Genomic DNA, 15724 nt, shown 5'->3' with positions numbered 1-15724 from the left:
TCTGATTTAGTAATGTAATTATATTACTAAATATAATTACATGGGGCGTGACGTGGGGAGGCAGTACCAACCCCGAAAAGATGCGACTAAGGAGCAGATTTAGAAGTACACCGAAAACTACAGAATTTGGTAAAAACTGAGTTTTGCTTAAGTAATTAAAGACACAAGTTCAAATCCATGCTGAGAGTGGAGCTCCTTCAATCAGTGCTCCTCCGCAGCTCTGATTGGCTCAGCAATGTAACGTGATCCTCTGCAGCAAGTGATGGCAAAGCGGGACGTCATCACGACTTTACGTAAGTGTGTCTTTACCTCTGCCGCAGAGGCTCCCCCGAACCCCTGGGGTTCGATCGAACCCAGGTTAAGAACCACTGTTTTAGAGGTTTCCCTGCTTTAATGTGCCTAATTCAACTGATTGCAGTTCAGCAAATCCCTGTTAATCAGTCATCAATTGAAATCAGCTGGACTGAAGCAAGGAAATACCTAAAACATGGAGGGCAGTGAGCTTTGAGGACCAGGGTTGGGAAACACTGGCCTTAGAAGACACAGGAATTAAGTGAGTAGCTGCAGGACACAGGCAAAGTTCCTCCATCATGTTGTTGTGTTCTGAATTTCAAATACATGCAGACCCTGAAGCTAAACTGCTGCTTTCAGTGGTTGTGCAGTGGTTTGTGTTTTTCAGCAGTCGTTTAACTCAGGGCCCTCTCCCTCTGCAGTGCAGCAAGAACAGGAAAGGGAAGGGCAGATGCATGAAGATAAATCAGTAATGATGTAGAGTGCCACTAATTCTGAAAAAGAATAGGTGCCTGAGCTATTTCACAAGTCGGTTACAACTTGTGAAAGTGGGTGGCATGAGCCGGAAGTGCTGCAGGGGCAGCCAAGGTTTCACCTATCTTCTTACGGTGTGGAAAAAAAACTGAACTACACTTAATCAGTTTTTGCTTCGTTTTTGTCAAATGCTTTAGATAATTAAACACCTTTTAATATTAGAGTAAGATAACCTGAGTAAATTTAACCCTGTAAAGCCCACACCATGAAATAACTGACAGAAAATTACAATTCTTTGAAACTGGAGCTTTTATTGGTCCCTCTGAACAAACAAATGTTTTTTTTCAAATATCATTTTCCATATACGAGTTTCATTTTGTATCATATTTGATACATCGGGTCACAATGCTCAAAAATTATTTTTTCTTGAACAAACAAAAACATAATAAAATAACTTAGATAAATTGTTAATTCCAAACATAAAAAGTGCTACAACAATGCAGCAATAACAAATCCACCAATGGAACTGGCAGGGTGGCAGTCTCGAGAACATAATATTTCAGTTATTTTCTACACATATTGTGGCTCACAATCTTTTTATTTTGCATTATGATAGGCTTGGAAACAGTTTCTGTCCTTGTTCAGACAAAGATGCACTCTGCATTTCTCACAGAACACATGGGCAAAGTGGCCCACACATGGCTTGCATCTCTGTCGGGTTTCCCATGTTGGGAAATGATTGAGGCCATCCTTTCTCACATCAGGGGGCAACTCAGTGGTTTTCCTCCTCCTAGGAAGGGTTGCTTCCAGAGAGGACAAAGGTCTGCCACACTTTTTGACCTTTCGTGCACTTGTGAGGGCAGTGGCAACAGAGGCCTGAAACCTTCGCAGGGGCAGGTGTTTCTGCCTGGGATGCAGTTTCTCCAGATCTCTTCTGTAGCGGATACATGCATTGATTACTGCCACTGTGATGGTGTGCCACCAAATGTAGATGTACCATCTTTGGGATCTGAAGCTGAACTTGTACAGTGCAGAAAGCATATCAAGAAGGTCAATGCCTCCCATGAACCTGTTGTAAGTGTCAACAATGGCCGCTCTGGGAACCATTATGTGGGTTTTGGCTTTTCAATCCCAACGCTTCACACTGCCCAGTGGTTCAACACCAACAAAAGAAGAGAGCAGGTTCACAGCTTTGTTCTCATACCATCTCACAATGATGTTGTTTTCCTGGTTTACTCTGAAATCCAGTAATCCCTTTTTCTTCAGTTCTTTCTCATCCATCGTTTGGCAATTCTTCACCCTGTTCATTCGGACTGTGCTATGTAGTAGATTCCTCTTTGTTTCAAGTGCTCTACCAATGGAACTGACGTAAAGAAATTGTCAGCAAAAACTTTGTGATTCTTTCCTGCTGGAAGGGTTGAGGTCATTTTCAGGACATCTCCTGTAGAACCAACATCAGATTTCTCTTGGTCAAGATTTCCTCCCCCTTGGCACACATCAAAGTCATATAGATAGCCACTTTGTCCACCACGTCCCCACATCTTGAACCCCCACTTGTGAGGTTTTCCTGGCATGTAGCACCGTAGATGTGATTTTCCTTTGAAAGCCACCATGATTTCATCAACAGCGTGACATTCTTCAGGTGGTATGCAAAGAAAGGTTTTCCTCTTCTTCATCATCTCCGCTATGTAGGTGTTCCTCAATCCTTGCAGGAGTCCATTCCTCATCCTCATCCTCCCCTAGCTGCTCGATGTCACTTGAATTCCCATCCATAATCATATTCAGAATATCTTCAACAGTGTATGTTTTTGCCATCTAAAAAAACACACAGGCACAAAAAACAGTGTTTATTTTATCTTTGAATTGGTCGATTTTCAATGAAAATAAGCAAAAGGTGCAAGTTGCATATCTATTTTTAAGCTATAGATGTACCAAATTATGAACATGCAAACATGTCATTAGTTTATATGAAAAAAAAGACTGTACATTGGTGTTGAGAAAATAAATTTAAAATAGGCTAGTTTTAAAACTTAACATGTCTTGATTCAAATGGCCTAAATTGTGGTTTTAAATCAGTAACTTATTCTGGCCTATTGACCTTTATTTTAACTGTAGTTCCAGCAGATGGTTTGCTAGGATCGTTTGAACTGCCTTTTGTCTGTGAGAAAACAATACAGTGGAAGTTCTGGCTTTTCACACTCATCTGTGAAAGGCCGTAAACACGGCAGGGGTTTAGGCTTCAGATAGAGGGTCAGAGATAGCTCCTGGTTGGAGGAGCAAAGATACGCCTTATTTGAATAAATTAAATACAAGAGGATAAAACTTTCTACACAGAAGTAACAAATTAGATTTGCTCTTGCAATTCTCCAAAGATGTCTTTGCACGTCTTTGCTTTCTTTCTTTCTTTTCCATTTATGTCAGGTAAATGAATGTATGTCTCCGTCGTTCTGCAGTTTCTGGTGTAAGTTTATGCATTGTCTTATATTGGATTAAACTCTGTAATTCTGTGACGTCAACACGCATTGTTGTTTCCTTGTGGCTACACGTGGCCCGCCGAGAGAACCTGGCATCTAAAGGAAGAGAGAGCCAACTTTTTTCCAAAGTTAACTATTTTAGATATATTTCTTCCTTAACATTGGTTGATGTGATGTAAAATACATGAAGTACAATAAAAAAAGACAAATGACTGATTTTTTTAGTTAACTGACCCACTGTATCAAATTTGATACATCACTTTTCAACACGGTTTTACAAAAAAATTATGATAAAATACTAAGTAATTTTACATTGCATCAACTCAGTAAGTGTTCCTATTGATAGTTCACCCCAAAACAAAAAAAATTTTTCTTACCTTAACCTTCTAAAATTGGCAAAGTTTTCCTACTGAAACCGCATGTGTCCCAGTCCTTTGCCATGGCAGTCTTGTAGTATCAGTGGAAAGGCCTCTGGTGAGAAAGTTACTACCCCCTGTTGGATTATCAGTGCACTACATGTGTCTAATTGTATATGTAACCGGTGTATATTACTAGTGTTCTTTAACCAATAATCTAGTCTTATACAGACGTTTAACCTCGATGTATTCTGCGTTGTGTTCAGACCAAGAAGGGAGTCAGACCACTGGAGTTGCTGGTTGTTGTTTAATGCAGGTTGCTGGCAGAGCCCTGCACAAATAGAAATACAAAAAGCCCTTTAACATGCAGCTCTTCCACACACAGGAGTCGGAATTCCCCCAGCAGATAAGCACATGGAGAAACCCTGTGACTAACTAATAACAATATCAGCTCTAATATTTACAACAAAATTTTCTTAACTTGTCAAAAGAAATGTATGTATTAAAACATAAACATTCACAGCTGCATGTGCTTTCAATTATTTTACAAATATCAAAAAAACCATGAACTTAACCAAGAGCAAAGAAACTTTCCTACCTCTCCTCAGGCAGCCTAGCGCCAACTGAGGGTAGTACAGTAATGATGTCATAGAACACTCTCTTAAAGCAACAGTACAGGTAGTAGTGTTCACCAAAATAAATAAAATAATACAATCCTTAAAATATAACAAAAAAATGGGATTCTTCAGTATTAATCAGGATTTGGTGAAATTTCAAACATTATAAAAATAAATTAAAGCACATTTTCTAAACTTGTTACATATACATCGGGTTTTTTAGGGGAAAAAATGTCACACTGCTCATTTGGAGGTCTTAAAAATTCATGTATCACATATGATACGTTTGGCGTTATAGGGATAAACACGACAAGGATCCGACAACAAAGACAACAGGTGGGCTTAAATACACAGAGGTTAATCAGACACACCTGGGGAAAAAATGAGGGAGGAGACAGAACAACACAGATCTAAATAAACACAGAAAACCTCAAATAAACACACAGAGAATTCAAATCACAAGTAATGCATAACCTTTAGTAAACCAAGTCCTCAATTGAAAACATTTGTATTGTATTTACTCTGTCTTTTTCTGTTATTAAACTTTGAAAAATGTGAAAATTTAAGTGGAAAAAAGCCAAAAACAGCATAACTGAAGGGGCCAAAGCCTTTTCATACCACTGTATGTAATAACACGATTAATAGATAGAAAAACCAAATAACACAAATTTAAAATAGCTGTACAGAAAACAAATATTCACATTAGAGGTGTGCTGATCGATTGGCCACCAATCATAATCGGCTGATTTCCATTAAAGTGTATGATCGGTGATAGCCGATCACTGTCTCTTGTTGCCGATCACATTTATCTCACCTCACTGCCTGTCTGTGCAGCTCACCTCCTCTTTCCTTCACACTGCGCAAGCGCCAATCCTGTCATGTGGAACTCTAACGCTCTGAGAGTGAATGGGGACGTTGGCGTGTTGCGGCGGAAAATTACCTCGAGATTGAAACACGTCAAAATGCATCAACACAACAAATATAATATGGCATTTAAAAAACAAGCACTTGACGGAGTTTGGCTACATCGAGGCTCAATGCAGGAACAAAAGGACATCCAGAGCGGCAGGTAAAGCAGCGCACAACTACCAACACTCACCTGGAAGAGCATGACGGTCAGAAAGTTAAACAAATAATGAAAAATAATTCAAGTCTTCGAGCTAACAGTGTAAGTCGCTGGTTCTGTTCTCGCTCTTGAACCGCCGCTACCCGCTACTGGTGGTAATATTTCACAGATGGAGCTCCGTTTCTGCTCCACCCGCAGTGAACTCTCACACAAACAGCAAAAAAAAAAAAAAATCTTAGATATGTATTAAAATTTTCGCTGTCCTAACCTAAGACAGATAATCTCTGAAAATAATCGACCTTCTCTGCCTCCTCCCTGTGTTCTGCAGAATTTGGTCAGAAACAACCAATCAGAACCAGCGTGAATCAGCTAGCCATGCTATCAGGAAGTTTTGACTTAGTAATTTAGGATTGTTTATTTTAATGCAACCTGCATTTGACTTTGAATGAATGTCTCCTTTATTACTTGACATTATTTGATATAGGCAGATTTATTTATTTATGGAACTGAGAGCCTTACTGTTAAATATTATTTTACTGATTGCAGATTTTTCAGTTGTCTTTTTGACTGAGTAGCTGCTGTATTGTTCCTGCAAGTATTTTGCATGTTTATGTCTAAGTTAGGTAAATTTATTGCCAGATCATTTATTAATTTTTCCAGATCACTTAGTATCATTTATACTATCGGAATCGGCAGCAAAAAACCTGATCGTTGCAACCCTAATTCACATAATGTCATTTTGTTTGGACAGTGAGGATTCAAATGCAGAGAGAAGGCAGGGTTAGGTTTATGTTGACATAGCGAGGAAAATAAATTGCACAAATACCACAGAAACAAATACAAAGCAGAGAAGCAATGGAGAGAACAGAAAACTTGGGAAGACAACCAGAGAGTAATCAGATAACCCAAGAATTCAACAATAAATTAGTTAAAGTTTAAGTATATTTTTGGGGTTGTCTGTAATGTGCCTCTGTGGGATGCATAAGTGAAGACTCTGTAAGACAGACTTAAATAAGTAAGTACAGTTATTAACTAATGCATATGCAGGTTAAGCAAGCCCAAAATGCATAGATTAATGTTAGTTAAACATTAGAGAGTTAATGAGAATTTAGAAACTGGTCATACCAACAAAGCCAATAAAGACCCACTTGGTCTCTGGACAGTGTCCATCTTTATAGAGCTTCCCCCAGCACCTGTGTTCCAACACGAGCATATTATAACAATCACTTATTCCATATTGACATCTTGTTTGGATCCTATGCCACATTGTCCCCTTGTGCCTCTGGAATCTTCCTCGTGCCTTCAGGAAAACTGAATCCATAGGTAAACATGTTCTTCAAACTCAATGTTTTTTGTGCTGTGATGCATTCCAGGTCATTCCAAAAAGTCCATTTGTGTGTCCAGACTCCAGACTCTACTTCACTCATAGCAAACGCCTCAGCTTTTGTGTGATACTGAGATATAAAGATATAACCTGTTTTCAAACACTACAAAGTCAATGGTAAAACTGCAGAAAAGAGGTGATCAGAAGAACTGATCTGTTGCAGCTGAGAGCCAAGCGGTCCCATGGAGTGACTGAGAATGTGAAACACACTAACTAATTACAGAGGAATCTGGTAAACAGAGGAAATACTAACATGGATGAGGAAGTCAGTAGATGGAAAACTAATATTAAACTTATGAACCTGACAAACCAAAAATAAAAGATGACTAGAGAAAAGAACTAAGAATTCACAGTATACAAAATAATACAAAAATAGGAAATGTCCTGAAAAGACTGTGACACTCAGTGTTGTTGACCAGATATGGAGGATGTAAAAAGACGGGTACACCACGAGAAACTGAGAGGGTGAAGCAAAAGATGAGTCAAAAAGTCTCTGTAGGCAGGATTTCCTCTACCAGAGGAGGACAACGCTATGATCTGCCAGCAAGGCGCCTACTGCCGTCTCTGGAAGGTAAGCCATATTGTTTCCACAAAACTCTTGATTTTATTTACCAACAAAAAATAGCTTAGCTATAGATTTAGTTCTGGAAGCTGTTACTCTGTGTGTCTGTTTTAAATTAAGGGTTTTTATGAAAAACAGCTGTGAGCAAGTATCACATATGTAACCTGTCAGTTTCATTTTACAGTTGGTCTTGGTGTGACACACAATAAGGAAAATTAAGAAATGCGCTCTTAGATCAAAATAACCAAGATACGTCATGTTTCCACTGTTCAATCTATTCAGCTCTTTTTAGTGTTTAATTAGCAGCACCAATAATGAAAACATGTAAGTAAAAGACAGCAGGGGTGACACCGGATCCAGCACAAACTGATAACCAGAATCATTTGTTGTCCGAAACAGATTGGTTGTGTCAGCTACCACTGACTGTGGTAGCTGACACAACTTCCATGCTACTGGTCAGTAGCATGGAAGTTTCTGTTGTTGATATAGGTTACTGTGCTGTTTAAGCATCAATGAACATGTGAGAATATAATCTCTCTGATTCACTCTTCCTTCCATTCAAGTGTTCCATTGCAGTAAATTGTGACCTTTCAACGTGGATCACACTCAGCAGCCATGGTGGCATGTGGGCTCAGGCCATTGTTGCTCCTCGCTGTCATCCTCCTCATGAGCTCCCTCCCACTGCTGGTTTATCACAGCTTGGTCATCCAGATGCTTCACGTGCAGCAGTACCCTGCGCCTGCTTCACAGAGGAATCTCAGCATCTTGTTGTGGCACTGGCCATTCGGACGGTCCTACAGTCTCAGTGGGAACAAATGTCTGGAGATGTACGGCATTGGCCACTGTTTCCTCACTGATGACAGATCCGCCTACCCAACTGCAGATGTGGTTGTATTCCACCACCAGGAGTTAAGCAACGCTGCGTCAGCTCTGCCAATGCACTTGCCTCGGCCATCGGCCCAGGGCTGGGTGTGGCTATCCATGGAGCCTCCAGTCAATAATGCAAATGTCAAGCAGCTTAACGGTGTCTTTAATTGGACGATGAGCTACAGACGGGACGCGGATGTTACCACTCCTTATGGAGAAACCCTTCCAGGAGCTGGAATGCAAGGCTTTCAAAGTGCTTTAAACCGTTCCTGCTTTGCAAGCTGGGTGGTTAGCAAATCCAAGCCCAACCAGACCCGTGTTGATGTTTACCAAAGTCTGCAGAAGTACATCCCCATCCAGGTGTATGGAAAGTGGAAGAAGAAGCCTCTCCCAGACGATCGGTTGCTGCCCACCATCTCAAAATGTCTGTTCTACTTGTCTTTTGAAAACTCAGAGGCAAAAGACTATATCAGTGAGAAGCTGTGGAGGAATGCATTCCAAGCAGGGACCATTCCAGTAGTTCTTGGCCCTAGCAGGCCCACCTATGAGGAAGTGGCTCCGCCTCATTCCTTCATCCATGTAGCTGATTTTAAGAGTATAGTAGAACTGGCTGCTTACCTGAATCATGTGGCTGCAGACAAGCAAGCCTATGAGGAGTACTTCAAGTGGCACAAGACACACAGGATTAAAACCTACACCGACTGGAGAGAAAGACTCTGTCAGATCTGCCTTAAGTACCCCAGTTTACCAACCAGGAAGGTTTACCAGGACCTGGATGGCTGGGTTAACAGTTGATACTCCTAACACTGCTGGCTGACTGCAGGAAGATGCATATGGAGTGAAAATGGTCTCAAAATATCTGTGTGTGTAAAAAGATTTGTTCATGCGTAAAGGGATTTGTGTGTGTGTAAAAATATCTGTGCATATGTAATACTGGATTTATAAACCTTGAAAATAAAATAAACCTTCTCCTACGCCTATAAATGTTGAAAAAGTACACACAAGTCACCTGGTACACACACACAAAACTGCATTTACACACAGATCTGGTTACGAGTGCACAAGTAGTTTGAGACTCATTTCACGCTTCGGGGAAGCTCCCAGATTTGTGTGTAGATGGTGCGTTTACATGCTAGTAAAAGCTGGGACATCTGAGTTTTGCTCTGAGTCTAGTGTTTTTATCCTCTGACGTTTCTCACTGTGCCGAAGTGGCAAATACGTTAGTTCGGTGGAAAACGGTAGATCTCAGCACTTATAATATCCTAAAATTATTTATAGACACATTGTGCATTTTTGAGCGGTACAGGAGACTAGGTGGTCTGAAAAAGGACCACTGGGTGGCGGAATGGTTTGCTGGCTGGAAAAATAGCCAGGCAAACCCAGAAGCGAGACGGAGCGTCCCGGTGGTCTGGGGGTGGTACCGCCCCCGTTAAGAAACGCTACACTATGCACAACTTTTAAGTGTTCCCAAGAGCGGCATTGTTTATTAATTAATCAGAAAGTCTGATTAATTATTAATCAGACTTATTATTGTTTGGAACCACTTCCAGAATTTAGGATGCTTAAGTGACTAAGCTTTCATGAATGCAGACAGAACATCTGCATAGTGCAGCATGAGATTAAAGAACATTATTATTATTATTTTATTTTATTTCTACAATATTCCAGTACTAGCAATTGCCTAAATTATTCTAAAGTGGCAAATTCTGTATGAATGTTGTCTTTAAGTTGTGATGCTCATGTGCCACAATTTTTTAAAATGTTCAGCAGATCCTGAGGCAACCTGGCACAGCTATGTCAAATTAGGCTACAACATCCCTGTCACTATATATTTACTGACATAAATATATCAGTATATTGTTGCTTCTCAGAGTCTAAACATTTGAAAAACTTGAATTCATATCAGGTTAGTATGAATCTAGTTTTACTGCAAATCACTAAAGCAATCTACATTTTCTCAAACAGAAAAACTAAACAGTATAAAAATAAGGACAATTTTTCCTCTTCACTGTCTACAGTCCTTTACATTTTTATTGTAGATATGAACCATGAGAATACTACATGTATCACAAGCACCAACATAAAGGCCATCAGGACAGATGAGGACACAGGGTCACCGTATTGAGAGTAAAACTTCAACGCAGGAAGTTTTTTTTTTATTTTCCAAACAGCAATGCTTGTCCCTGACAGGGCCTGACTTTAACAGAGGAGCTGATAAAAGGCCCTGGCAGTGACAGACTTCTCCAAACTGAGTAACCCACACAAAGGCCAGAGGAACAGCAGCAGCCTCCCAATGACCCCTGGATGAGCTGACCAAGTCTTGTCCCAAGCTGAACCGCCCATCCAGCATACTTTGACAGGAAGTAATTTTGGGAGAACTAAAAGGCACGACACAAAGAAATTACAAACCAAGGGGAAAGGGCTAACAATGATCTGATTGCGGGGCTCTCTTTTTGAGAGCCCCGCAATCAGATCATTGTTAGCCAGGGGGGGGGCTGGATTACTGCCGACGACATATTCGTGTTTGTAGATAGATTTTTACCCAGAATGCAAATGGAAAAAAACCGTGAGCGAAACGGTGACTGGTACTGACTAGTATATATTCCATTGAGGGAAACTAAGTTTCATATCTGCTCAAGAGCCCCCCTGGTGGTTGAAGAAAAATCCACATATATATGAAAAACAACACTGAATGCTCTCTGGTATTGTTCAGGGGGCCGGACCAAATGAGGAGGCGGGCCGGATCCGGCCCGCGGGCCGTAGCTTGGGGACCCCTGCTCTTTAGACAAGCCTTCTCTTTTATTTAACAGTCTTTTTTTTAATTGTTTTTGATTGTTGATTTTATGTTTTTAGATGAACCATGTAGCACTTTGAGATTTTTATTAATGAAAAGTGCATTATAAATTAAATTTATTATTATTATTATTATTATTATTATTATTAATTTATAAACACTCAGAGCCTTTCAACAGTATGTATTATTCTTGATCCATTACAACCATATTATCAATGTCTTATATTTGTTTTTGTTTTGTTTTTGGGGTCATGGGGCTGATATGCTGGACTAATGCAAATCATACGAAAAATAATCCATGGTTTTCCTTTTTTTTTCTTCTTGTTGGTTGGTTCCATATGCATTTTGATTTATTTCTCTCAGATCATTGTTAGCCCTTTCCCCTTGGTTTGTAATTCTTTGTGTCTAATTCACCTTCCCATAGTCTGCCTGTTTTCTCCCTGATCTGCATTCAATGTCATTCTATTCCTCCCTCAATATAAGAGTACAAAATTAACCAGTTTTCATTGTTCATTATTAGTTAATCTGCCCGTTCTGCTCTATCCTGCTTCATACTCCTTCTGATTTATTTTTAGATTTAATTGGTTTCATTATTGTAAGTTTAGATTTTTGAACTCTTGGGTTTTGGGACTGGTTTTTGTAAATTTATTTTTGTGTTGAATTTTTTTGTTGTTGCTCTACTTCTGCATCCCTATGCCTGCTTTTGGGTCCTCCAGAACCATCATCACAAAATCTTTTAATGCCATAATAAAACAGTGTGCTTTGCTGCAGTCACAATATTACTTTGTAGCTGTAATTGGTGGCTAGGGTTAGGGTTAGCATCAGCTTATACACCGTTCAAGGTAGTGAAATAAAACAAAACATGTGGTTCAAGAGTCAGATTAAAACAGCAATGCAGCTATTTTTCCCTTTCGACAGTATGACACAGAATCCTCCTCATAGCTCATGTATGCATAAAGCAGGCAGAGTTCAGCTCCCTGACCGCCATCCGATCTGTCTTGTCAGATAATCAGGCCTCCAAGCGCTGCTTGCTAACTTACAGATTTCCTTCAGTTACTGTGAAGCTATTGAACAACCTTCCACCTGGATTTCAGCTCTGCTTAGTTGTTGACAAAAAGTCGACTGTTTTTCTGCTCCTCCAGGCCCCTCTATAACAGCTGAATATGCATCAGTCCCTGTGTTATGATAGTGCCCTTTTGGTACTTCACATAATGACAGTATTTAATTTGATCATAACACTTTGAGAATCTGTGTGGTACATTAGATTTACCATGGCGTAAGCAGTCACGTTTTAGGTTTTATGGGATTTGTCAGCTGTCATTAGTCTGTTCCAAGTTATTCCCCTGAAAAATGAACCAGATGATATTTTTGACTCGTCAAAAATATTCAACACATTCCACTTTTAAATCTGTGCTTGTTGCTGTACCTCAGCTAAACAGAATTCAATCTTTGTTCACATATTTACTTAAGGTTTCCCTAAAAATGTTTGCTTTTTAAAATGCTCACTGGCTTATTTTTTTTACTTGAGAGAAACTTGACTAGTTTGTTATACTCTTATCATAATAAGAGTATAACAAACTACACCATCTCAGTCATTCCTATGAAATGTTGCAGTAAGCAGCTGAATGTTTTGTTCTTGGGCATATGCACTGAAGCTGCATGAACTCTAACACAAGCCAATATTCTTTTTCATGCCAGGTTTAAAATTTGGTTTGCAGAAAAATACAAAAAATGCCAAAACAAATGAAGACCTACCCAAACTGTGCTACATATGATTGTCTTTGTTCATTTGTTGATATATTTCATAGCTTTAACAGTTTTGTATGATTTGTCGGCATGTTTTTAAGGTGGTTCAGGATACTTTGAAGTGAGGTTCTGTGGTACCTTCAGCAGTAATTCCTTCTCCTAGCAGACGTGTCCTATAGCTGCTTGTTGGAAATGAATAAATTCTTAGTGATTTAAACTGACAGACTTTTTGAAACTGCAGACAATGCATCTGCTAACACAGTTATATTAATAATTATGGCATTTCCACCATTATTACATATTCTTATACACTTCTGTAAACATTTCCCTTCTGTTCACCATATGCTGCATTCTGGCCACTGTCTGCAATAAGAAACACACGAACTTCCACACATTTCCATGTAGGGCCAGCAAAATCCCATCCTACAAGAATACAACAATATTTGTTGGTATTTTTAATGTGTGTTGTACAACAGAATACAATATTAACATCCCCCAAATTCCCTCATCGTTTTTTTTTTCTTGGTTTCTTCTTGAACTCACTGAGAGGTGGGATCAGACTAGACTGGTAATCCAGATCATCTCAGACGCTCAGCTGGATGTGAGTCTTCATGGACTAAAAACACACATCCAGCCTGTGTATGAAGGGTGTGTATGATTTACTTTTCCCTTTACACGTGACTAAATAGTTTCCTAGACACAGTTCAAATGGAGATTCATATCTGTTTCTTACAAAAAATGAAAGGACAAAAGCAGTTTCCACTTAAGACCTTATAAATATTTATTTTATTACAGCTTTGATATATGCACATGCAAGCTAAACATACAGAGAACAAATAAAGAGGCCAAAGACAGTTTGTATTGTTCTAAGGCTCCTTTACAGAATTGTTAATCTGGAGGAGAAGAACCTAAAGAGAAATCAGCAGGGATTTGTGTTTAGCTTTCAGCAGAGGGGAAAAAAAGACCATAAAAATAAATAAAAATGCAACATGACAATTTGATCTTTGCTTTGCATGCCCCATGAACTGTCTGTTTTGCTCCACAAGTTCTGTCAATCTGGATAAACCACATGTCTGCTGGAGGGGTTTGTGTATTTGACGAGCTCCTTCACATCTTCACCGATGATAAGACAGAGCCAAGGCTTCATTTCCAGATTCCTGCCTCAAAGTGTCTCTGGTGCCCATCCTGACTGAGCTCTGTGCCGGAGCAGATGCAAAGAGGCAGGCAGGAACCTCCAGACTCAGACATGTGAGCCTGTGGAGCAGAGGAGCTCGTCTTTAGCAAAGGAAAGGCAGAGAACATCGATCTGAGGTTGGGGGGTAACAGTGCTCATAGCAGCTTTACAAAACACAGTTCTATTCAAACACATCACTGAAACAAGACAGCTATATTAAATATATCTAAATGTCTAAGCACTAGAAGTGTTTAATGAATATTCATTCAGTCGTCAGATTGCTGAGTCCACAAAGCAACAGTCAGAAAAATCCCAACGTGTTTTTGTGTCAATTCAGTTTGGTCATGCTTTGATTGTTCGCTGTATTGGGGTCATCAACCCAAACACCTCTCTGTAGAGCTAGAGGGAACCTGGGTACTCTCTGGTTTTCTCTGAAAACAGAGAAAATCTAAACAACTGCAAAAAAAGAATGTTTGATTTTCAACTTCATGTTCGGTTTCAACTTTGTTCCTCCTGCAGCCGTGATGAACATGTTTCTGGGGTCAATAATATTTTAATCTGGGCAGCTTAAATTTAGCATTTAAAATGAACATCTATATTTAAGAATGGTGGCAGTAGGAATAGTCACACTTTAAAAAGCTTTTCTCAGTGAGGACTCAGCAGGATGAAGACATTTGTGTTTTTACTAGAGATGCACCGCAACATCAGCCTGAGAGATACGACTGTTAGCAGCTAGCCAGGCTAACTGCTCCAACTATTCACTGTTCAAAGATAATAAAGACAATCAGACATTAAATCTCTTTTGACAGCAATTTCTCCTTCGCACTTATAGCCTGACGCAGCCTCTGCTCTGGACTGCTCACAGCAGGTACGGTGGGCCAAAAGGGCCATAATTCAGTGACCAAAAAGGTTCTTAAATAATAGTTAATATATGTGGCCATTTAAATAAAACAGGTTTGCACACATAAAAAAATCTAATCATCTAACATTTTAATAATTTAGTAAAAATAATTATAAAATAATAATTAGAATTTCAATTATTTTTATGGTAAAAGTAAAATGAATAAATTTTGAGTTTCTAAGTGGATACAGCACACCATGTATTTATGTATTTGTCATCCTGACCCATTAAAGTCAGTCAGTTGGTGGTTGGTCAGAAGTTAAGCAAATCAAAGGGCTGTAGTCGAGGTCATTTCATGACAGACTGTAACTGTACAGACAGCAAATCTGTAACAAGGGATGAAATTCAATGATCAAATGATTGAAAGTTTTTGTATTCAATAACATAGAAATGCACTATATGCATTTTGATGCAGTCTAATTTAGTGTATGTAAAAAGTTTCATTTTAACCATCACATATAATATTCATTTGAATTTATTGGTTTGATGGTGGAAGTTTTGGTCCTCTATTGCCAGAAAGACTAAAGAACACACCTATTTAATGCAGTTTATATATACTTTTATAGTTTTTAAAAAACAATCAGAGTTATTTAACAACATGCCTGAGCTTTTATTAAAAAAAATGGTCCCAAAAATCTGATTGATGCAGCTCTAGTTTTTGCCAAGTGATCCTTTGCAAGAACTAGAGCTGCATCACATGCCTCACCCAATAAAAACGCCCCATACTGAAGTAAAAACTAGAAACATCCTGGATATGTGTTTGGATTCTGGTGGTTTGTACTCCAGTGGCCCAGCTCCTATCACCTGTTTAGTCTCTGAAAATAAAGAAAGCAGCAGCAGAGTTTGTCTCAGTATTCAGGCAGTGACAGACCGATCTGTCCTGTTCCATTAACTGCTATTTACACGTCACTAATGAGGACAAGCCATGGTAGTCGATGCCTTACGTACAGGATGGACTCTCTAGTTCAGAGTTCAGATAGAGACATTTTCAAATGACCTAGAAATCATTTTCATACAG

General features: G+C 39.3%; 2 protein-coding genes and 1 long non-coding RNA gene across 4 annotated transcripts in view; 1 reads left to right on the top strand and 2 right to left on the bottom strand.

The window, feature by feature from the left end:
* Positions 1–1056: 1056 nt before the first annotated feature.
* On the bottom strand, positions 1057–4405 carry LOC148157799 (uncharacterized). The gene is made up of 2 exons (XR_015764344.1): positions 3617–4405; positions 1057–2580 (listed from the first exon to the last, which is right to left on the bottom strand). It is a non-coding gene; the product is annotated as an uncharacterized LOC148157799 (long non-coding RNA).
* Positions 4406–7789: 3384 nt separating this feature from the next.
* Positions 7790–9050, top strand: LOC106910004 (alpha-(1,3)-fucosyltransferase 7). Its single transcript, XM_014976559.2, has one exon. The coding sequence runs from the start codon at positions 7840–7842 to the stop codon at positions 8884–8886; it is 1047 nt and encodes a 348-aa protein (XP_014832045.1). The 5' UTR covers positions 7790–7839; the 3' UTR covers positions 8887–9050.
* A 4337-nt stretch (positions 9051–13387) lies between these two features.
* npdc1b (neural proliferation, differentiation and control, 1b) overlaps positions 13388–15724 on the bottom strand; it is a 36359-nt gene continuing 34022 nt past the window's right edge. The window contains exon 10 of one of the 2 annotated variants that reach the window (XM_088009184.1): positions 13388–13885. In XM_088009184.1, coding sequence (XP_087865310.1) covers positions 13747–13885 — 139 coding nt within the window. In that variant the 3' untranslated portion in view covers positions 13388–13746. The remainder of the gene's footprint in view (positions 13886–15724) is intronic. The other variant, XM_088009185.1, reaches the window with a different exon arrangement.

This window comes from Poecilia mexicana, unplaced genomic scaffold (genome assembly GCF_051168715.1).
Source record: "Poecilia mexicana isolate PSO_F unplaced genomic scaffold, ASM5116871v1 scaffold_9, whole genome shotgun sequence".
Classification (NCBI taxonomy): Eukaryota; Metazoa; Chordata; class Actinopteri; order Cyprinodontiformes; family Poeciliidae; genus Poecilia; species Poecilia mexicana.
This window is presented reverse-complemented; position numbering and strand designations above follow the sequence as displayed.